This window comes from Monocercomonoides exilis, assembly GCF_001643675.1.
Source record: "Monocercomonoides exilis strain PA203 chromosome Unknown scaffold2-2631571, whole genome shotgun sequence".
In the NCBI taxonomy this organism is placed as follows: Eukaryota; Preaxostyla; order Oxymonadida; family Polymastigidae; genus Monocercomonoides; species Monocercomonoides exilis.
In genome coordinates this window covers 150194-173359 of record NW_027150547.1, presented here as the reverse complement: position 1 = coordinate 173359, position 23166 = coordinate 150194, and the positions used below count along the sequence as shown (strand labels likewise).

General features: G+C 35.2%; 4 protein-coding genes across 4 annotated transcripts; 2 read left to right on the top strand and 2 right to left on the bottom strand.

The window, feature by feature from the left end:
- Positions 1-1387: 1387 nt before the first annotated feature.
- MONOS_7917 (uncharacterized protein) lies at positions 1388-3038 on the top strand (the record flags this gene model as incomplete). The annotated part of the gene is made up of 3 exons (XM_067878282.1): positions 1388-2008; positions 2082-2237; positions 2607-3038. 3 exons carry the CDS (start codon positions 1388-1390, stop codon positions 3036-3038), a joined length of 1209 nt encoding a protein of 402 aa, XP_067735552.1.
- A 1133-nt stretch (positions 3039-4171) lies between these two features.
- On the bottom strand, positions 4172-4597 carry MONOS_7916 (uncharacterized protein; the record flags this gene model as incomplete). The annotated part of the gene is made up of 1 exon (XM_067878281.1): positions 4172-4597. The coding sequence occupies one exon, from the start codon at positions 4595-4597 to the stop codon at positions 4172-4174; it is 426 nt and encodes a 141-aa protein (XP_067735551.1).
- Positions 4598-4731: 134 nt separating this feature from the next.
- MONOS_7915 (uncharacterized protein) lies at positions 4732-6433 on the bottom strand (the record flags this gene model as incomplete). Its single annotated transcript, XM_067878280.1, has 4 exons — positions 4732-5327; positions 5432-5604; positions 6042-6229; positions 6374-6433. 4 exons carry the CDS (start codon positions 6431-6433, stop codon positions 4732-4734), a joined length of 1017 nt encoding a protein of 338 aa, XP_067735550.1.
- Positions 6434-17121: 10688 nt separating this feature from the next.
- On the top strand, positions 17122-22405 carry MONOS_7914 (uncharacterized protein; the record flags this gene model as incomplete). Its single annotated transcript, XM_067878279.1, has 3 exons — positions 17122-18338; positions 18428-18632; positions 18760-22405. The coding sequence occupies 3 exons, from the start codon at positions 17122-17124 to the stop codon at positions 22051-22053; spliced, it is 4716 nt and encodes a 1571-aa protein (XP_067735549.1). The 3' UTR covers positions 22054-22405.
- Between the last annotated feature and the right edge of the window lie 761 nt (positions 22406-23166).

Here is a 23166-nt window from a genome sequence, read left to right as displayed (position 1 = left end):
AATGATCAAAAAATGTTGATCATTCCGTTACCATCATATATTGCTGAGTATTATTCTTTTCAGTTTTGCCACCCTATCTCCGAATATTGCGTTTCAATAAAACAGATTTCATATATTATTTTCGCTGTCAAATCATATTTATGTTATAAAATATTGTTTTTCTTGTTTTCTGAAGCTACTGAGTAATTTATTTTTATATACATGTTTTCATTTCAATTGTTCGTATAAAACGTTTTAATTTTTCGAATATAGACTTCTTTTTAAAATGTTCCTATGCAGAAAGACAAATAGATTTTCACTTGCTTTAATTTGAGTATTTTTTGTCAAAAATTATTAAACAGGAAATTTTCATCGATACTGTCCTCAAAGAAATTAAAAGAATTTCAAAAAGTTGTTAATATTGAGCAGTTATTAATGTTATAACAAATAAATGAAGAATAACACGTAATATATAAAATTAAATGAATTTTAAAAAAACAATAAAAGATATTGCATCTCATGGTCTGAATATAATCATGAATCATATCTTAAATAGCTTTCAACTTTTTATTTTCTTTTTTGCTCATCTTTCTCTTCTCATTTCAATTCCCTTCCAAAAAAAACTCTGTTCCTTCTTTTCCATCAAATCAAAAAAGATAAGATTTCGGTGATGATTGGCGTTTATAATTTGAACATGGACTTTGTGTTTGTGACTCGAAAGCAGCTGCAATTTTGTGTGATGAGTTGTATCAAAAAGCTTCTTGCGGGAGCGGAAGCGATTCAGTTGTCTCTTTGCTCAGCACCTTTGTCTTTTTCGTCTTCTTCGAGTGGAGCAGCACGCAGATCTTCTTTATCATTCCTGGGTCCAATAAGAGAAGAGAAGAAGGTGACAGGGAATGGACAGTTATTAGCATCTTCGTCTGAACGTGCATTTTACCCTTCGGATGCCTCGAAGATGGAGGATTCATAAACGCTTGAAGTGGCATGGTTGAATGAAATCGTTAGGCGGCTGAGGATAGTTGTGAAGAAAGCAGCTGAGCTGCAAAAGCTGCATGGTTATGAAGCTGTCACTGCTCCTGTCGCTGCGGATGTTGCACACGCTGCGAGGTTTCAATGTTGACTTGCTGCGCTCTGCTGAACAGAACGTGCTGTGTCAATTCAATGAATAATACTTTTCATTCTTCTTGTTGCTTTGCTCCCATTTCTTGAGAACTTGCTGAGAAAGAAGTCGTCGAAGAAGCTGTTATTAACAGCGGTTGATGTGGATGCGTTCCTGCCAATCTACAATTCGCCTAATCCATCGCTGGCTTCATTGGCCATTGAATGGTTGGAGAACCGATAGAAGTGGTCGAGGAATGAGGAGTGATGAAGCTGGACAACAAAATGAGGAGGGGGATGGTTGCAGTGAATGAAGTGGAAGAGTTTGCGGAGAAGGCGCTGGAGGCGGTGCGGCAGAGGGGCTGATGATAGAAGATGTGGTTCTGTCGCCTGTAGCGATTGTGCTGCATTTGCTGGAAGAAAGAAAAGAAGAAGAAGTTGGAAAGGAAAAGGAGGCGAAGCGGATGAGCGGGCTGGCAGAGCAGCTGCAGGAGAAGGACAAGATCATCTGGATGCAGCAGAGGAAGATTCTGGAGCTGAGCGAGAAGTACAATGCAGATGTGAAGCAGGTGAAGCAGGTGAAGCAGGTGAAGCAGGTGAAGGAGAAGAAGTGCTGGGCTCAGCAATGAGGAGTGGTGAGCGTGGTTGGCAAGTGGAAACTGGCTGGTCGGTGGTTACAATTGCCATATCTTCTTCATTAATTTGTGCGTATAATGGGGTAGTTCCATCTTTGATTTCCTTGATTCTGCCGTTGGGGCTGTGCGAAAAGTGCAAGGAGAAGCTAACAGAGATCAACAAAAATGGATGTGCTGTGATTCTTGGGCCAGACCTGAATGGGAATGGGGTTGTTGCAAAAGTGGGGAGCGGGGTGAGTGTTGTGGGAGAAGCAAACAGCGGAGGTGGAGGAGGTGGTGGAAGAGTAGATGCAACGGTGCAGCAGAAGACGAACGATACGGAGAAGGAAAATGAAGATGCTGATGGCGCTGTTGAAAGTGCACATTAAGACTATATGCGAGCAGAAGGCGCTGTTCAAGGAGGTGATTGAGAAGCAGCAGACGGCGCTTGCGCAAAAGAAGCAGGAGCAGAAGAAAATGAAGGTGTCGTATGAAGAGAAGGTGGAGCGGCTGGTTGTTCAGGCTCGGGAGCTGGAAGAGTGTGAGGTGCAAGTGGACTATGGAGGGAGCAGGGAAGGAAGGGCAGAGGAGAAAGGGACGAGAGAGATGGATGGAGAAAGGAGGAGGATGAGGAACAGAAGTTAAGGCTGAGAATACGAGGAGGCAGAGGAGGTGGAAAAGGCAGAAGAAAGAGATGTAAGCGCAGTGAATAAGATTCCGCTGTTTCAGCACAACGATCCGAAGAGAGGGAGCGGGATGATTGGATGAAAACTGTGGTTCCAACAGTGGTAAAGAAAGGTAAATGGAGTGCGAATGTTGTGTTGTGTTCGTTCATGCTTCTTGAGCAGACGACAGAAAGCAGAGACAGGGAAGAATCGGAGTGATCTGTTACATCTCCTGGTGGATTGAGGGTAGGGGTGTCTGGGCAGGAAGGGTGTTTTTGCAGGCTGTGTCGATGGCGTGGGAGTGACAGATGAGTGCAGCGTCTGTGTCGCTGGAACAAGAAACGTGAAAATCAGCACATGTGCTTTGGGTGCCACACTCGCGGCGGTCGTCTGTGTAGATGAAACGTTTGTTGAAGTTGCTGAAGATAGGTCTGCAGTCGTAGCTAATGTGGAAGCTGTCGAGGATCCGGGGGTGATGCGGAGACATTATTTCAGAAGATCTTTGAATGGGGGTGGGCGTTCAGAGGCAGGGGTTTGGGTACTTTGTGTACATATGGCTGGGGGAGAAGCAAGCTGTGCAGAAGAAGAGCGATGCTGTGCTGTGAGCAAGGATGTATGGGGAAGAACTGTGCCGTTTGGACTTTGCAGAGATGGAACTGTTTGGGGAATTCGTGCAGAATGAGTAAACCGGAGGAGAATTGGAGTTTTCCTGATAATTGAATTGTGGTAGAAGAGGTGTCGGAGAAGAGATATAAGTGTCTTTTGGTTGTTTGAGGAGATGCAGCAGGAGAAAAGGGATGCGGAAGCGTATGTGTTTCTGTGGTTTCTGCTGAATAACTTCAGAGAAGCAGCTTCCGGATGTTTGTGATGAAGCTAACCTGCAAAATCCTGCTCTGCAGTCTTTGAATTATGTGATTGTGAAGGCGGCAAGATGGCATCGGTCAACTTGGAGTATGAGTTTTACACAGCATCGAAGGTGACGTGGGAATAGTTTGTGCTTAAGCTGCATGTTTAGATTGTACAGTTGGTGAAAGAGAAGAAAGAAGGGCGGTTGAATTTGTTCCACATTGTGCGGCTTCCGGGAGTGCTGTTGGGGCTGAAGCTGTGAAGGAGCAACTCAAAAAAGCAACCTTCTTTGGTCTTTCTCTTGAGGATGGGCAATGAGTGGTGCAGTTTCTGCAGACGATGGCGTAGCTGAGGGAGTTGATAGCGAAGCCTTTCCATGTTCTTCATTGATATTTGCATTATCCTTATCGTATTCTTCTTCTCCTATTCTTCTTCTTCCTCTAACCCCTATTTCTCTTCTTTCTCTTTTATTCTTTATTTATCGATTTTTGTATTCTCAATTTTTCTTCATCAACTAACCTCATTTTCCATCTATTTCCTGTTTCTTTTTACAATCAATTTCTTTCAAAAAATTCTTTGAAAGAAACAAATATGGAGTCAACATTGAGAATGTTTTGTTTTCTTTTTGCTTATTTCTGAGCAAATAATAGTAAATAAGGTGAAGAAGGTGAAGAGGGTGAAGAAGAAGAAGATAAATGTTGCTTTGAACAAATTGATATGAAATGTTGTGAAATTGGAATGTTTAATGCATCAGAAGGAGAAGGAGAAGAGGAAGAAGAAGAGGAAGAAGTGGAAGAAGAAGAAGGAGCAAAATCAGACGCAAAATCAGCAGGCATATTTCTTGCTGAGAAAGAAGGAGGAGTATAAGCAGATCTTTGTGGGGTTCCGTTGCTTTGTCTTTTGAGCGAAGGGGACATCGAAAATTCAGTAGATACCATTGAAAACGGAGTTGTGGCTGCTGTTGGCTACTCATTCATCGAAACAGAACGAGTCGAAAGAGAAGATTGGGTGCTGGTTGGAAGAAGAAGAAGAAATTGACGAGAAGGAAGAGAAAGAAGCTGGAACATCAGCATTTGAGCACATTGGTGTTGGAGTGTAAGAACCAGAGCCTGTCTTAAGAGAATTCATCTTTGCATCATCTGTTGATCCAACTGAAGAAGAAGAAGACGACAACGAAGTCGAAGAAGAAGGAGCATTTGTTTGTGTGGTACCAAAGAAAGACACAAATGAAGCAGGCAGTTTGCTTGCAGAAGGAGAAAGAGGAACAGGTGGAGGAGACTTCGAAGGAGGAGGAAGCGTGTGTGGAGGAAGAGAATGAGGAGGAGGAGAAGGGTTGGAAGGAGGTGGAGGCGGATGAGGCGGAGGATGAGAAGGAGGAGGCTGAGAAGGAGGCATTGGAGGAGTTAAGATGCGCAGAGGTTGAAGTGAAGTTGCTTGAGATGAAGGAAGAGAAGAATATTGTGCTGAATTATGGCTGATGAGCGGGCGAAGCGGAGCGGTTTGACGGAGAACACTGCGAGAAGAGCTATTTAATGAGGGGGTTGATTGAGAGAGAGAGAGGTTGAGGATGGAAGAGAAGAGGAAGAGGAAGAGGAAGAAGGAGAAGGAGACGAGGATTGCTGAAGAGTTTGTCCTTTCGAAGAGTCATCCGAATGAACAATTGAAAATGCTGCAGGCTTTGACGAGTTGTGAAGCTCATCAATTTCAGCTGTTTGTGGAGAAAAGACCGAATGTTCTTGGGAAAAGAAAGAGGTTGACGGAACAGAAGAAAGAGAAGAAGAGGAAGAAGAAGAGGAAACAGTAGAAGAGAACACAGGACGAGGTGAAGTTGAAGCAACAGGAACAGTCTGAGGCACAGGGCGATAAGTGTTTGCTGATGATGTGGGAGGAGGGGTTGTGGATCTCCTTTTTGCAGCAGAAGGAGAAAGAGAGAGAAAAGGAGAAAGAGAAAGAGAAGGAGAAAGAGGTGTTTTCTTGCTGGATGATACAGGCACTTGAGAGAGTGTGACTAAGGGAGAGGAGAAAGCAGAAGGTGCAGCAGAAGCTGATGGTTTTGATAGACGAGAAGGAATTGTGGTAGAAACTGTTGAAGATTTCAAAGAAGAAGATGGCACAAATGGAGTAACTGTAGTGGAAGAAGTAGAGAGATATGATCAGAGCTGAGGAGAGGAGAATGAGAGGAGAAGTTCACAGAAGAGGAGCGACGGTGAATGTGGCGAGGGGACACACGCGATGGAGGTTTCTGAAACTCATTCAGGTTTTTAGTTGAAGAAGAAGAAGGAGGAGGTGGTGGTGGTGATGGTGGCGGCGGCTGCGGCGGCGGTGGTAATGGAGGAGGAGAAGGAGAACGAGGAGAAGAAGAAGAATTTGAAGAAGAAGAAGAAGAAGGTTCGATTAATATTCTTGTAGTGCGATGAGAATGAGAAGAATGAGAAGAATAAAATGAGTTTTATGATTTGTGTGATGGTGAATGAATGGAATAATAATAATAATAATAATAATAATAATAATAATAATAATAATAATAATAATAATAATAATAATAATAATAATAATAATAATAATAATAATAATAATAATAATAATAATAATAATAATAATAATAATAATAATAATAATAATAATAATAATAATAATATGAATAAAAAGGAGGAGAAGGAGAAGAAGAGAAAGGATGGTTGAATTGCACGGAAAGAGGGACTTCTGAAGAAAATGGTGCTCGGAAGGAAACGAGGATGTCAGGACGACCTATAAGGCAGAAGACGATGCAATATTTTCAAAGGAGAACGAGTGCTCTCCATTAGTGCCGTTAACAGCAGCGCAGCTAGAGTGCGCATACGACTGGCCAAAGGTGAACTTTGCTCTCTCTATACGAATTCTCCCTGCAGTTGTGATAAGACTTCCCACATCCCCAACAATTGTTGAGTTCAGATACACCAAAGCAGCTGAAGTAGATTCCAATGAGTGAATGCTAACATTCTGCACACAGCATTCTCCGTTGATGATTGTTTGCTCCGATATCAACAGCTGCGAATAGCGTGATGGAATAATGTGATTCACTCCAACATTCAATTATACGCAAGGCATGCTGAACTCTCCACGTTGCTTGCTATCTTCGTGGTTTTTTACAACAGAAGATACAAATATCGTCTCGCTCAGGTATTTCATAACCTTAAATAACAGATCTTCTTTTCCCACAAACGAGTCTGAAGTGCAGCCCCACATCGCCATTTCTATCATGTTAGGCTCTCTATCATTAGCTACGAATTTGTTAAGCTTAAAAAAATGAATAATTTTATTTGAATTATTAAATAAAAACATATAAATAAAAGCTGAACGAAAACCTTTTGATATGTATGTTTTTCATATTTATCAAACTTGTGGGAGTAATCTACGCATTTATTAAAATTCCAGGCACATTCTGTGTAATGAAAATTTTTAATCAAATAAGAATTTGATTAATTAACGAATCTCTAATTTTTGATGAAATAAAATCGATAAAAACCTTGTGCATTTTATGAATCAACAAGTGCAAAATAGTTCAAGCAATAAAACCCTTTTCACATAGAAAAACCAAAATTCAAATTTTGATCAAAAAATTTGATACATAATTATTTGAAAAAGGATATATCTTTTCATGAAGAAGTTTGTTATGAGCCTTCAAACATTACTGTGAAAGTATAATATTTTCATTTGTATTATGGTAATGGAGTGTATTTTGTTAACTTTCATGGGATGAATTTTTGATCCGTAGCGACTTTTCATAAATTATTACCCATATGAAAAAGAAATGAACACAAATGATAATATTTGGGTGATTATTTTTGAAATCATATCTTTTTTCGGTGTGTTAATTTTCAAAGATTGTATGTTTTTTGAAAGAAAATATTAATTCAAAAGAGAAAAACATGATAATTGTTTTTAAAAACAAATGGTTTTTCCGAATCAAAGATTAAAATGCATTCAATTAGTCTTTTCACTTTTCAATTTTTGTTTATTGATATTCACGAAATATTTTTGCACCGAAATTTTTGTATGAAACAAAATGTTTTCAAAAATAATCGCCCATTTTCACGTTTTATTTTTCATTTCATCAACAAAAAATTGAAAAATTCTTAAAAACAGAGATTTTTCATTATTCTTTAACAAAAATTGATATGTGTTCAAAGAATATTTTATTTGACAAAAAGAGTGCAAAACATAGAAAATTCATAATTTATTCTTGTTATTCTATAAAATTTTTGAATTTTTATTTCTAATTTGATCACTGTGTAATAAAATATTTATCACAAATATTTGCTCCTATTGATGTTTGTGGAGAGGTCTTCGGACAGTAAAGCCTATATCCCCGAAGCGCACACCTAAATTCACAGATTGGTGTGTTATCTCTTTCTCCACATTCTCCGTTGACAGCTAAAATTGTATTTTCTTTTTTCAATTAATTTCTTAAAGATTTTAAATATTCTTCTTTTCTTCCTCCTTCTCTGTTCTTCCCTATTGCTCCTCTTGTGACACTTCTTCGCAACAACCTCATACGCTTTCTGATCCTTCTTCACTGTATCTAACATAATTTCGACAAAGTCTTCTGCTCGTCAATTTGCTTTCCTTCGTTAAACAGCAAACATAATCAAAGCTGTTAACAGAATAATCAACAATAGCAACAGCTATAATGATCACAGCCAGTTCCCAAAGTGTATTCCCTTCATTTGTTCCTTCTGCAAGATTTCCTTCTTTGCTTGTCAGAGTTATTCTTCTGTTCTTCAACATCGCAGAAGAAGTGGATGCCGAACATATCGGTCCAAACAGAATCCAAACAGTGACTTCTGCCTCATCTGGCAAGCCTTCGAGTATTGACGAGAGAATGACACTTTGAGCTTCTGCTTATAAGACAAACAAGATCTCGTGGAATTCGTTTTTCTCGACTGCCCTCACACAGCAAAGCAATGCATTAACATTTAGTGGGAGTTTTCATCGAAGCAGAAACGCTAAACGAAATATAAGTTGTACGGTTGTGTCTTACTGCAAGATAGTCATATTTGTCAGCAGTGAGATGAATTGAGAAGATTCCTGGTTACTTGTCAAAATCGAAAAGTTCGCATTCTTCGTTTTACAATCTACAGATATGAGCCTATCGACTTTCCATTTCCTTCTTTCACGCTCACTTGTTTCAACTTCCAATTAGCGTTGCACAGTATATTTCTTCTGGGCATCTGGCAATTGGGGTTCAATTGTTCATGACTTGTGAAATTGGAAGCTGTTGCACTCGCTCAACCTCCTCTTCCACCTTCCCACTCTCAACACGTTCAATCCAACTTCGGTGTAGCTTGCAATTGTGGCATCAATCATCCCCACTTCGCTCTGTTCTGAATTTGCTGCAGATCCATTCAAGCTGCTCTTCTGTTCCACTCTATTATCAGTGTCTGAGTTGGCAAATGAAGAGGATCCATCAGCGAAGCCATCAAACAATCATGCACGTACTCGAGCAGCTAACCGGAGCAATATCGACTTTGTTCTTCCTCTTTCGGCATGTGGCCTGCGGACTACAAATTAGCAGTTTAGCTTGACAATCGAAGTCTGCAGAAAGATCATCGAAACAGAAGCCGGTTCATCTGACAAAACAGAAAAGTTGTTGAACTGCATCATCGAAACCGTCTTCTCTTTTCTTCTTTCATAGCATGCAACACAACTCCATCTTCTTTTAAACAGCATCAAAAGTGTTCGCAGCCCTGTTCTTCTCGTTAGAGTCCTCATGCGTTTCAAATCCTCATGGTCCATCCCAAAGATCGAACTATCCAAACCAGTTTTAACTTATAACGCTCTAAGTCCATTCTTTAACAAGATGTGGTTTCCTTCAACAAATAAAAACCTATGCCATCAAATCTCTCAGCACCCTCAACAACAACAGCACCCACTTACTCGACGCAATATATCCCAGTCCATGCTCGTTTGTGGCACACATTTCCTTTGCTAATACGTAATGCGAATTGTTATTTCAGCCTCCAGGCTCGAAACCAGTCGACAACGCAGGCACAACAGTTGACTGATGTGTGATGATGAATGAGATCAAGCCGAACGCTTCTTCAGTCAAATTGTCGAACCCGAAGATCGCATTAGTCCAGTTGAACACTCCTTTTCACATTTTTTATCAGGAATTTCATTTTCTTCATCTGCCCTGAAATATTCCTGCACACAACAAAGATATCTCGCACATGGCTTCCTGTGTTATTGATTCATAATATGTTCTGGAACATAAACTCTGGCTTGCTGTTCACAGTCGGATCCAAATTCATTTTGCAACTTTCTCTTCTCCACTTAACCCCGTCACGCTATCTTTTAAAAGTTGATAAAAAAAACCTGCAACTCTCAGCTTCTCAAGTGATTTATCATTTCCATCATATTTTCATGCTGCTCGAATGGAAGCATTTCGCGCTTGAATCGTTTGCAATAATCTCCCTGAGATGTCGTCCAAATTTTAAGGAACTGATGGATTCTTTTCTGTTTCTGCGACATCCTTCAACATCGATATGAAGATGAATAATTAGGAAGTGGTATTTGGAGAGTGGCTGGCACTGCTTGCTTCTTCGACGATGGGGCAGTTGGACATGTTGAATAACGAAATTAAAATTACATTGAATAAGCTAACATTTCATGGATCCAGCATGATATTCTTCCCAAATGTAATGAATACAAAAATCGAATCAAATCAACATAGTAAAATAAATGGACTCTCCACCTACACGATCTTTGGAGTTCAGTTATCACTTAACACAAAAAGTGGAGGAGATTAGCTATGCGCTCGATTAATGCCTTCGCAATTTACATAAATGCATCTTCTTGAGGTTTCATGGTGAAAACAAAAGAGGCTCACCTCAAAAAAGGAAAGGCGATAAACCAGAACAAAACATCAAACTTCACATTTTGCGTGCATCAACTACTTGAGGGTTTTCTGTTTTCTCCTTGGATGAAATCGTGTGTAGCTGTTCAAAAATCGTTCAATCTGGACAGATTCACTCTATTCAGCTCTCAAGTATGCTCCTCGGTGCACATCTGTGAAATGTTATTGAATGCGGTGAAGCTAATCTTTTTAATTTATCTCTTCTTTCAAACATCAAACTTACTGTTTTTTGAATCATCCAGTTCATTATATTTGATGAATACAAAAACATTTGCAACCTTATTATGTATATTATCATTTCAATGAAATTATTCGTTTTTGCACGTTTTCACTTGTTCAACAAGTTCAAAGTCAATATAAATCAATTGTAAATCCTCAGCAATTAAGATTCCTGCATTTTTCACAAAGAGCATGATCAAAATCGTGTGCAAAGAAAAGTGAAGCAATATGAAAAACGTGAAACTTTTATGTTTTGAATCATGTATTGGCTCAAAAGAATTTTGTCAGCTTTATTAACTATTTGATCCTTTTGATCTTTGAAAGAATTTTTCGAAAACAATAAAAAACAAAACAAAACAACATCATTAATCTTCAAATATTATGTGCATGTTTTTGTAATCATTTATGAACACATATAAAATACTTGTTTAATATCTGAAATTTCGTAACTCAAATAAACTCAGTCGGCATTAGTCGGGATAGATCGACACCCTTAAATTATCAAAATTTTGGATTTCTTTTTGATAGAAATGACAAATAAGTAATTATAAATGCGTTTTAAGGCATTTGAATTTTGAAATTAGGGTTTGAAGTGTGAAAAGGAGTAATAAAAAAAACTGTTCAGGGGATTTATTCCTTATCTTTTTCATCAATATGATCGCAATCAAAAGATCTGTCAGATGACATTTCTTCTGTTGCTGTTAAAGAAGAATCATCATCTCCGTCAGATTCTATGGATTCTTCGTAGCTAAATTCGATCGGAGTTCCCATTTTTTTATTTTCCACTTCTTTATAAAAAACATGCCCTCCGCAAATTCTGAAAATTTTATTGATTTTCCATTTGTTGATATCAATTCAGCAATTATTTCGTCTATATATCTATTTTGAATTCCACACGAAGCGAGAAATATTTGAAATTCACTCTAAACAGCTTCAATTGTATTCGTGCACAAATTTTTTTCAGTTTTGTATCTTCATTTATGGCATTCCGTGTTATGATCGAATCCCAATGATTTCAATGATGCATAAGCCTTCCATTCGTCGGAGTAGATTGTAGAACCTGGGGTAACGTTTGTCATTATTAATGGTCATAATTGTTCTTTTTTTCTATTCATAACTCTAATGATGATGAAATTTCCTTGTCCTCCTCCAGTATTTTTTTCGACCATGCCAAATAGCCAAATTTGCTTTTTTCTTCTTCCACGGTAATATTTTCTTCGTCTGAGCAGCATTTCATCGATTTCGACGATCTGTCCATCTTTTCCCAACTGTTCAAAATTTTGACACAGGTTTGTAACTCGTTCTTGTCGTGATAAATTCATGTAATATAAAACTGTGTTTTTATTGACATTAAGCAACATTCAAATATGCTAATTTTTTAATCGAATGAATATGAAGAGCAGCAAAAGCAATAATTTTGAAATTCCCAATCTGAAAATTTTCATATGGGGGAAAATTCGGACTTTCAAGCTTTTTTTGCACAAAGCACAAAAAAATTAATTCGCTCAAAACTTTGTTTCACTTTTTCAGATTTCAAAAAAAGTCATATAATCAGATCCGTTTGCAGGCATCGTTGAAATCAAAACATATGGTTTTCCAGCATTTCACGAATGTCAAAAAATGGATACATTTTTGTTGTGTTTTTTGAAGAAAAAAAGTCAATGAAAAGTGTATTATTTTTCAATGAAAATGCCCGAAGTGAAATATTTTGCCTCATAAGTGTATCTGCGAACACAGTTTTTCTGGTTTTGCAATTCGGACACCTAAAAATTCTGTCTTTGAACAGAATCCTTTGTAAAGCACATTATTCATCCACACTTCTCGCACTCCATCTTTTTGTCCGATAAAATTTGTAACCTAAACCAATCCCAGCAATTTTCCTCGTTATGAAACATTGAAAAAAAGATGAGATCTCCCTCTTTTCCTCCATTTAACAATTGTTTTTAATGATCATTATCCCTTTTATTAAAATTTTTTCTGTTAATTATTGAAAAAAAAAATAGAAATAGATCCTTGATTTTCACGTTGTTTCATTGTTCATATTAATAATGGATTTCATTTGATGCAAAAATTATGTTGACTTATCGATTTTCTAGGGTGTCGATCTAATCGACTATTACCACTCAGTCTATCTTCAATGAACTCAGTTTATTCAAATAAACCAGATCTATTCGAATAAACATGAGTTCTTTTGAATAAACCTGGTTTATTTAAATTAAAAAAATCTATTCAAAATTCAATTAATTTTTGAAAAACCAATACCCCGAAAAAAGTTATGATTTCAAAAATAACGACCCATATATTTTTGTATTCATTGCAAAATTTGAAGAGTCTGGAAAATTTTCAATTTAAACAAAAAATGAATAAAAAAATTTTTGTTCTTTTTCTATTTAATTTTTGTTATTAAAATTGTTGTTGTTGTAATCACAAATACGGAAGAAAACTTTACAAATTATGCATCATTATATAGTGTGACTAACTGACAAAAATGTTCCTTTCATCATATTTAAATAGAAAAAAATTAAGTTCTTTAAAATCATCAAAAACATAAATACAGTCAAAACCGGATATAATCACATCGGTTTTTGCACGACATTTTGTGACTATATCCGATTGTGATTATAAGCGATGTGACTTAACACAGAAAAAATGAAAATTAATTTCAGATATCTCATAAAATACCGGACATCGCACAAAATACCGGACAAGATCGATTTCACAACAACTGCAAGAGGAATAATTCTGACAATTTTCCTCAAAATATATCTCATTAACTCAAACTCATTTGATAAACGAGACTTTCAAAGAAGCTTCATTTGTGCTCAGAAAAAATAAATGATTTTTATCTCGGAGAAACAAAAAGTCTTGTTTCTCCAAGATTTCAAAAATATCTTTATATCAAATTCAGTCGGCATGAAAATGTTTGTTTTGTGTAGTAAACGAATTTGCATCGATGAGATATATTAAGAGGAAAATTGTCAGAAGAATTCCTCTTGCAGTTATAGAGAAATCGATCTTGTCCGGTATTTATTGCACAAACTGCACATTTTTCACGAAAAAATTTGTCAAAGTTTTTTTGATAGTTTTTTTTATATTGTGCCGACATATTTCAAAAAAAGAAAAAATAGTTCAATAATGTTTTTCCAAACAGAAATCTAAATAAAATGAAATAAACACTTGACAATGTTGTTATTTCCATATGAGTGATAATATTTCATATCAGAACCTTTTTCTGAGTGTTAATTCTTCAAAGGTTGTATTTCTTTGAAGAGGAGTTTGTTGTTCAAAAGAAAAATAAACGATAATTCCTTCAAATAACGATGTTCGAGACATGATTTATGAAAAAAGTGTCTTTGATTGAAGTTATGATTTTTCAGTATTCATTTATTCGCATTAAATGTGAATTTTCAAACCGAAATTTATGATAAAGAAGATTTGGTTTCAAAAATAATCACACGTATAAATTGTGACTGTGAGCAGAAAAAAAAAACTTACTCATTTATACATTTTAAAAAGGTAAATAAAGTTATGAAAAAAATAATAATTTCTTTCTTTTTGCGAAAAATAAAAAGAAAGTTTATATTACCATCTCATTCAATATTATTTACCCATATTAAGAGCAGTTTCTGATTTTATCAGTTTTTTTTGTAAAAAGATATGAAAAATAAAATTTTTTTTCTATTGAAAGAAATATTCAAATAAAACTGCATGAACAAAAAATTTTCTTTGACTTTTGAACGATAACTTTTTAATATTTTTCACAAGTTGAAACATGAACAAATTCAGCAAAAACTGAACTTTTATTTTATTTATAAACAAGTTCATCTGACAAATCAACAAAATAAATCAGTTTTGCATAATTTTATCAAATACACATCAATTATTGCTTGAAGAGTGGAAAGGGAAAAAAAGAACGCAGATATTTTTAAAAATTTCATCAAACCATAATTGATAATCAAAATCCACATTCTGAAAAATTCTAATTTTTATGTTGTTAGAGTTATTATTGGCAAGCTTTTGTTGGGTCCTAAGCTTGCCATCTAATGAAATACATATTGTCGTTGATCTTAATGGTAAAGACATCCAAGGTTGCTTGAATGGCGGTGAAAAATATTGTAAAACAATTTCTTATGCTTTATCAGCAACTGTCGAAAATGTCATTCTTACAATTAATTCTGGTACATTTTGTGAAATAAATGGAGTAGAAATTACAAGTGCTAAAAATTTAATGATTCAAGGAAAGAAAACATCAACATTTCTTTCAGGAGACGTACACGAACGAAATGCGCTATTTGTTATAAAAAAATCTGAAGAGTATGAATATATTTATTTACGACCTTACAATATTTATGCTTTAAAACATATTTGTTTTTATCATATTATTTTAGTGTTTCTCTGCATTCTTTTTCAATTGATACGTCTATACATGGAGGAATAATTATTGAATCAAACACTAATAATGTTAGAATAGCGGATGTGCAATTTATAAATACTGTTGAGCAGGCGGATACTTGGAAAATTCCAATTAAAGTTTCATTTTCTTCACATGTGAAAGTAGAAATTGAATCTGCTTCTTCATTAATCGTACCTACTGTATGCAATTAAATATTTAAAGTTATTTATTCTTGTTTATTTTTGAAATATTTCACCATTGCTTTAGTTATGTGTATCATTTCCATATTTCATTGAAGCGAATAATTCAACTAATTTAGATATTTTTGGCTTGAAAGATCAAAATGAATTTGGTGAATTTAATTGCAAAGGCGTTGGTTTAGCTTCACTTATTGGATGCGAAAATGTTAATCTTTGCAATCTGTTGTTTCGCGAAAGCGAAGGAAACAAAATATATGCTAATGGAGGAAAACATTACACTTTCAGCAAATTATTTTATAACTTTATCCCATCAAAACTTATAGGTGCAGTTGCTAACATATCTAGTAAACACTATTATGATATTCACTATCAATATGAAGTTGGAAAGGTAAATATGTTTCCAGTCGACAATAATGCAATTCACAGAGTATTGGAATCACCAATTACCATATTTGCTACTTGCATCGACGATATTGAAATAAATACATGTTCATTTCGAAAATTGTTTTCAACATGCATTTTTATTGATACGGTAAAAGACTGTACAATAAGAGATTCAACATTCTCCGATAACAAACTCTGTATAATCCCTTCGATACCACCAGTACAGAACGAATACTTTGGGGCAAATGCAATATACGGGGGATGTGGAAGTTCAATTACAGTTACCAATGTTGAACATTCATTAGAATTAAATAATCTCAAATTTTCTCATAATGGAATAACAGAAAAATGTTTTGAATTATTGAAAAAAGAGAGATCTCAAAATGAAAGATATCATACACCTACCACTTCACAACCATCTTCAATCACATCATTTCCATTAACAAATACATTTCAGCCATTTTCATCTTTACAAACTTCTTCGTTTCACACCCTCATTTCTCCAAGTGAAGGAAAAGGACATGCCACAAAAAATGTAGCTGCAGATGTGTGGGTTGGGCACATCGCCAAAGCAGCAACTTTTAAAGTTCAACGCATCACCTTTGAACACGACCAAATGAGCTGCGATGCATTTTTGAACGATGAAGCATTCAAAAAGGATCATTTTATTGTTCCTGCCTTTGCAACTGTCGCACCTTTAGCTGTGAACATGAAGCACACGAAGATTGTCCGTCCTTCAGCCTGCTTTTTTGGGGCAGACATAAAATGTCCTTCATTTGTTTCTGATTTTAATGCCACTTCTTGCGAAGGAACAGTCATTGCATTTGTGGAATGCGCGCGCTTAGAGCTTGATTCCATTGATTTCACTTCCATCACGACACAATCAAACACATTCTGTGAATCTTCAATCTTCATAAAAGGATTTCCAGTTGAAGAAATTCCAACAAATCTTGTAATTTCTAATTTCAAAGCTAATTCTGTCAAATCATCTATGTTCTCAAAGACTTCTAAGGCATTATACGCTTTTAATGGCGATTTCTGGTCTTTTGATGGAAAGCAGGATGGGACGCATGAATCATCATTGACAAATCGAGAAGCTGCAGATATTTGTGCGTCAGGAGGGTTTTTGACGGTTGATAGCGTATCCGAAATTATATTAAAAGAAGGAAGTATTACAGATTCACAGACAAATGGCCATGGAGGAGCAATTGCATTGATAGGATTTAATTCAGTTATCATTACTAAATTAAGCATGAGTCTGTGCAAAAGCAAAGGTTGCGGAGGAGGAATAGTTCTTATGTCTTCAACAGCTAACTCGATCGAGTTTGAAAGCGTATCTCTGACGAAATGTGTGTCACAAATGCGTGGTGGAGGAATCTATTTTCCTCTTGACTCAAACTCAAATGCATCAAAGTGCAATGTAAACTTAAAAGACAATGTAACGCTCGACAAATGCAGTGCCACAGAAGGCGGTGGCCTGTACTTAGGTTCACGCAATGCGATGTTTGGTAAATCTTCATCTGATTCGAGAGAATTTAAAGAGAAACAGTGTTGCTTTAACATAATTATCTATTCACTAAAATGTTCAAAATGCACAGCGATATATGGGGGGGGAATGGTTATTGGTTCTCACAAATGTGCATCTTTCATAACAATATTTAATTTAAACATTTCCTATTGTTCTGCTTGCATTGCCGGAGGGGGCATTCTTGTTTCAACCTTTTTATTTCCTGCTAATAAATCAGATGCTTTCAATGAACAAAACTATGCGTTTTGTATGGAAAATTCAGAACTGAAAAATAATTTTGCAGAAGGAATTGGCGGAGCAATGGTCGCAGCTTTTTTTTGTCCAGATTTATTTTTTTCAAGTATAACAAAGGAAGACAAAGACTCGTTCCAGATATACTTTTTTAATAATTGTTTTCAAAGAAATACTTGTTATGGGGCGTTTTACGATATCGCTCCGAGTGTTTCTGGTGGAGGAGGAATAGCGCTGATGGCAAAGAATTTGGAACTTTCTTCTGACGTATCTTCAACATTTCAGCCATATTCGGATTTTCATTCTCCGTTTTTAGCAAGCAAAAAACCATTTTTGTGCATCAACTTTTCCATATTTGCTTCAAATATTGGAGGAGGTATTTCCGTAATGGAGGGAATAAATGGAGTCATTGACAACGACACATTTTATGACAATCATGAAAACATACAAAAAGCTTCAGAAGCTGCTAACTCAAACATTGAATGTCAAGATTCAATGCTGAAAGTGCTTTTTTCAAATTTGTTTTTGAATGAAATGAAACAAAGTCAAAAAAATTACAACTATTACTATTGCGATGTCATTTGTAACGCCAATGACTTGACAGAGATTTTCTGCATGAATACGGGCTATCCTGAATTGCTCATCTCAGAGACGCAATCTATTTCCACGCACCAATGGCCAGTGCTTCCTCCATTAAAGTTTCACATATCAACCACAATACTTACACATCCAGCAATTTATGTCTCTCTGTCTAGGATTGATAATCCACCAGTCATTAAATGCACTTCTGCATCTGAGTTAAAGAGATTTCAGTATTCAAATTTGGATCCTTCTCAATTTATAGAAGCAGTTGGAACACGAACAAGGAATGATGGTGAAACATATCTTCAAATAGAAACATTAACGCCAACAACTTTAATTGGTTTTCCGCTTGTTCCTCCGTCTGTTCTGTATTTTTATGTTACAGGCACTTGCGTCAAATGGACAAACTCTGTAGAAGTGGCAGTGAATGAAGATCAGAAACTTATAACTGTAAAAATGAACGGAGCTGATTCAGCAGAATGCTTGAAGGGGAATGACGCTGCTTGCAGGACGATTTTTTATGCAATTTCATCGCCACAGCAGTATGTGGATATAAAAGTTGATAAAGGTATCTTTCTGGAAGATGATGTCCTGTGCATTTCAAAAGCACATTCATTGCGAATATTTGGATCTGATTCAGAAAGCGTGATTGGAGGCACAAAAGCAAAGAGAGATGCCATTTTTGTTGTTAAGGAATCTGAAATGTTTGAAATGATATTTTCTTTCAGTATTTTATAATCTTTATTCATTATCTTCTATTTCACCTCCTAATTTGTGGTTTTTATCTTTTCAGAGTGACTATTTCAGACTTATGTGTTCAGACATATGAACATAATGCAATTGTTATTAAAGAAAAATGTTGCTCCATTTTCCTAACAAACATAATGTTTACAAATGCCGATCAAAATGTAGCTGAATGGTTTTTGCCTATTTCAGTTACTGATTCTTCGCTCGTGACCATCACTTTTGTGAAGCCATCACATTTTGAGTATCCAAAGGTATTTAACTTTTTAAAATGCTTATTTCAATTATTTTTTTCCTGTAAATATTTCTGTTGTTTATTTATTCTTTTTGAAAAACACGTATTTCTAATACAACGCTTTATTATTTTCATCAAACTTGTAGTCAACTTCATCAATTCCTTATGTTATTAAAGCGAACAATGTTGCTTCTTTGGTTGTTTGTGGCAGAATTTCAGAAACTGACACATTTGGGTTTTCTCATAAGGGGATTGGCCTTTTGTATGGCATTAACTGCGACGAAGTTAACATATCTACTGTAAATTTCTTTTCCCATTCTGGAAATAAGATTTATCTTTTAGGAGGAAAGTCAATCACTATAAGTGGAATTTCGTTCAATCCCAAGACAACTCATTCGCACATCCTTCAATTTTCTCAAAAAGAAGAACTATATTTAGAGAAAGATCGCTCTGATACATTTATTCACAAAGAAAAAAACAAAGCCAAACTGAAGTTAACTTCGACAGAGATTCGCGAAAGATTGATTGAAGACGAAATTGCTTATCATTCAAGTGCTATCAACATTTATGGTTCCTCGACTTGCAATATCGATACTTGCACGTTTAATCAACTATATTCGATGGCAGTTAATATCGATAGCGTGAAACTTTGTTCTATTTCAGGTTGCTCATTCGAGAATAATATTTTAGCAGATTGCTTCGCAAGTAATGCAAATATCCATCCAGATCAAAATTCTGGAGAAGGTACTCGCGGATGCGGTTGCTCTGTTACAATTACAAATATTATTCAGAAATTAATTGGAGCAAAATTGACTTTCAAAAAGAATAAATTTGTTGATTGCGCATTTTACAATTTAAATGATGAATTTGAACATAATTGCTGTTTGTCAGATAAAAGCAAGAAAAAAGGTGAAATTAAGCAGGAAAAGATGTTAAACAGTTCCATAAATTCAGATTCACTGCTGAAAGACAGAAGAATATTTGCAGATTTATGGATTTCTCATGTTGGTGGCGATGCTGCATTTTCAGAGATTTCTTTTATGGACAATCAAATGCTGTTTGAACACATTGTTTCTGAAGATGAAAAGGACAAACATTTTATTGTTCCGAAATATTCATCTTTTGCACCTGCAAAAATTAACCTTCAACACGAATTGGATTCAAGAGAAACAGCAAACTTCTTTGCAGCAGATATAAATGGGAAATTAAATATCGATTATTTTGAAGCTTCAAATATCGAAGGCATTGTCGCACTATTTCTTAGCATGCAGTCAGTATTTCTAACAAATATGAATTTTTTCAATGTTACAATTCAACCAAACTCTTTTTGCGAATCAGCTCTTTTCGTACAAGGTGATCGTAACAAAGAACTAACATTTATGCTTACTGAAAGCACAGGAGAAAATATTCATCCTGCCCAATTTCATACAGCCTCAGGTTCGACTTCTATTTCTTACGACAATGGCTGGTATTTCGACTCCGAAGAGCTTGGACATCATCATCAGCAGCCACAGTTAGTTTCACCAAGTGGAGGGGGAACATCAGGAGGCTTGTTTACAATTGTGGGAATGCGTGAAGCACTCTTCCGAAATGTATTAATTTCAAAAACGAGATCAAACGGCAATGGAGGTGCTTTTGCGATTTTTGGTGCGCAGAAAGTGAACGTTGCACAACTGACTGCAAATGATTGTTCTTGCGAAGGCTCAGGTGGCGTGTTCTTATTAACAGGTTCTGAATTGGATTCAGCGCTATTTTTTTCGTGCTCTTTTTCTGATTGTTTTGCTGGGATAAATGGAGGAGCTATTTCAATAAATCTGAATGACAAAGTTGATAAAAAAGTAACATCTATCAATATTACACAAAATTGCGTATTTGAGAGATGCACTGCTGGAAGTGGAGGAGCAATTAATATTTTGCAAAAGGAAAAAATTTCGGATAAAACTATTTGGTTTGTAAATGAACCAAGTACATATTCAATGCTTGCTGTGAATTTGACGGATGTAAAAATTTCTCAATGCGGTGCTTTTTATGGAGGAGGTTTATATTTGTGTTCACAACAATATATCACGGCTCTACATGCGCTGAACCTGACTGTTTCTGAATGCGTTTCACATTTTACTGGCGGAGGCATTTTCTTTTCAGGAATTAACGAAAAAATAGTTAGTGGAAATATTTCAAATTATCAAGAAGGTTTTTATCTCCAAATGCAGCATTGCTCATTTAAAGATAATCAAGCATTTGGAATTGGTGGTGGAATGTACGTTCATGCGAGTTCAGCAAAACAATTAACTCGAGAAAATAATGAAAAAGATAATCCTTCTATTTTAATATATCGATGCGAATTTTTGAACAATAAATGTTTCGGGTCAATGCATGACACAATTCATGGATTAGCTGGTGGTGGAGGGTTTACTGAATCACTCGACTTAAGATCACCATCGTCTTTGGATGGAGATAATCCAAGCAACACAGTAATAGAAGAATCAACATTCAAGATGAATATCGGAGGGGGATTTTCAGCATTGAGAGGAGTGTCTGCCAGTCTTTCACACAACATGTTCAATCAGAATGTCATTGAACTTGATGATTCATTTTCATCGCCGCTAAATATCGAATGCTTTAAGTCAAATCTATCTCTTTCAAAAAATAATAGATTTATTGACGACAAAAGTAATGAAGGAACGCATGTTTCGTATTATTCATGCGATCAGCAATGTGAATCTTTTAAAGGAACTTCTGTCGAATGCTTTAAACCAAACAAAACTCCTATTTTGGCTAGTGGCTCAATTGCAGCAAATATTAACAATTATCCACATATATCAAGCTTAAAGTTTCAAATAGAAACGTTGCAAATCACACGACCGCTTTTTGCTTTTTCCACTTCATCCACACAAATTCTTCCGACTGATCCTGATTCGCTCGAGCTCATCATGCAAAGTAATTTTCGGAAATATCATTCTACCCCTCAATTTCATAACAAAGATACTTGCCCATCTCAGATTTATTATCAAAAGCAAAGTGGCAATAACTCTAGCAGCGTAGGCGAAAAACTCAGCGAAGCAATACAATTTGTCGAATGTGAAGCAAAAAGATCTGCAGAACTTGAACCAGAAGAAGCGTTTGTATATTCTATTGGAAAAGAAATTATTTTGAGCGAGTTTCCAAAATTGCCACCTGATAGTGTGTATTGCTATGTCACTGGAGATGGAATTCACTGGTCAAACGCTATCCGCATTGATTTACTAAATATCCTTTCAGAAAAAGAGAAGAAAGAATGGGGTTGGATATCTATTGGAATTTTATTGTCTTTTGTGATTATATTTTTAGTTTTAGTTGGTACTCTTTCATTAATTTCTCGTTTTGTTGAGAAAAAGAGAAAGAAGCCATTTTTACCTCTTTTATCTATAAATGGTTACTACAATATTGATTTTGACCAGTGAGCATTTTCGCGATCATTATGTTATTTTTTGTCTTCATTTCAAAAAGAATGTGCACCTGTTAACTTTTTATTTATCTATCTCTCAATTTAGTTGTTATATTGTTAATTTCGGTGCGCAATTTTTTCTTGCGTTTTACTATTTCTGTGATATTTATTGATATGTATCAAAGCTTATTTCATTTTTATTTTGATTCTTTACAAAAGAGGGAGGTGTTTTTGCTTTGTTTGCGATTAATGAAAGAGTTTGAGTGACTTAATGGAAATAAGAAAATTTGAATTTCGTTCATTTTTTCATGACTTTATGTAATTGGCTTATACTTAAAAACAGAACGATTGCACACCTTTGAAAGAAATTTCGTTTTTGATGCAAGTTCAAATTTTTTTGAAAATTGAATTTTCTTGAAATATCAAAATTTTTGAAACACAAGTTCTAAATTATTTGTATTGAAAAAAAAAAATCATTCTAAATGATAATATTTGGAAAACGTTTCAAAACTTCAAATATTTCCTTTCAGTTGAAATTCAACGAAAAAGAAGTTAACGTTGTTTTTAAAGTGATTTGTTCAACAACTGTTTGTAATTAGTTTGGTATGCAAATATGGAAAATAAAATTAGCATTCAATCAAACATCTATATTTGTATGGTAATAAAAAGAAATTGAATTAATTTTTAATTTGTCAAATGATGCAAAATTCTTGCATTTAAGAAAAAAATAACGATTTATTCAAAACTTTTTCTTCAACCTTATCAAAATAAGTCTAACTTTCCCATGCCTAATAATAAAAAAAATAAATAAAAATTGAGAAATAATATGAAATATTATTGAGTGGAACAATATTCAAAAAGCAAAATATTTCTTCCAAAATAAAAATTCTATTGAATGTTAAATAAAAAAAAAAACTTAAATATGTTAATAAATAAATAAAAAATTAACAAAAAAAAAAAAAAAAATGTTCATCATAATTCATTATTGTGCAGATGCAAAAAAAGCATTGAGATGCATTACATATTTTTTTTTTCATGATTAAAAAAGGAATTTTTGATATTTTCAGCTTGCTATCACACCAAAACTAGTTTAAAAAAAGTTGTTGTTTCAATGAATATGAATAAAGAT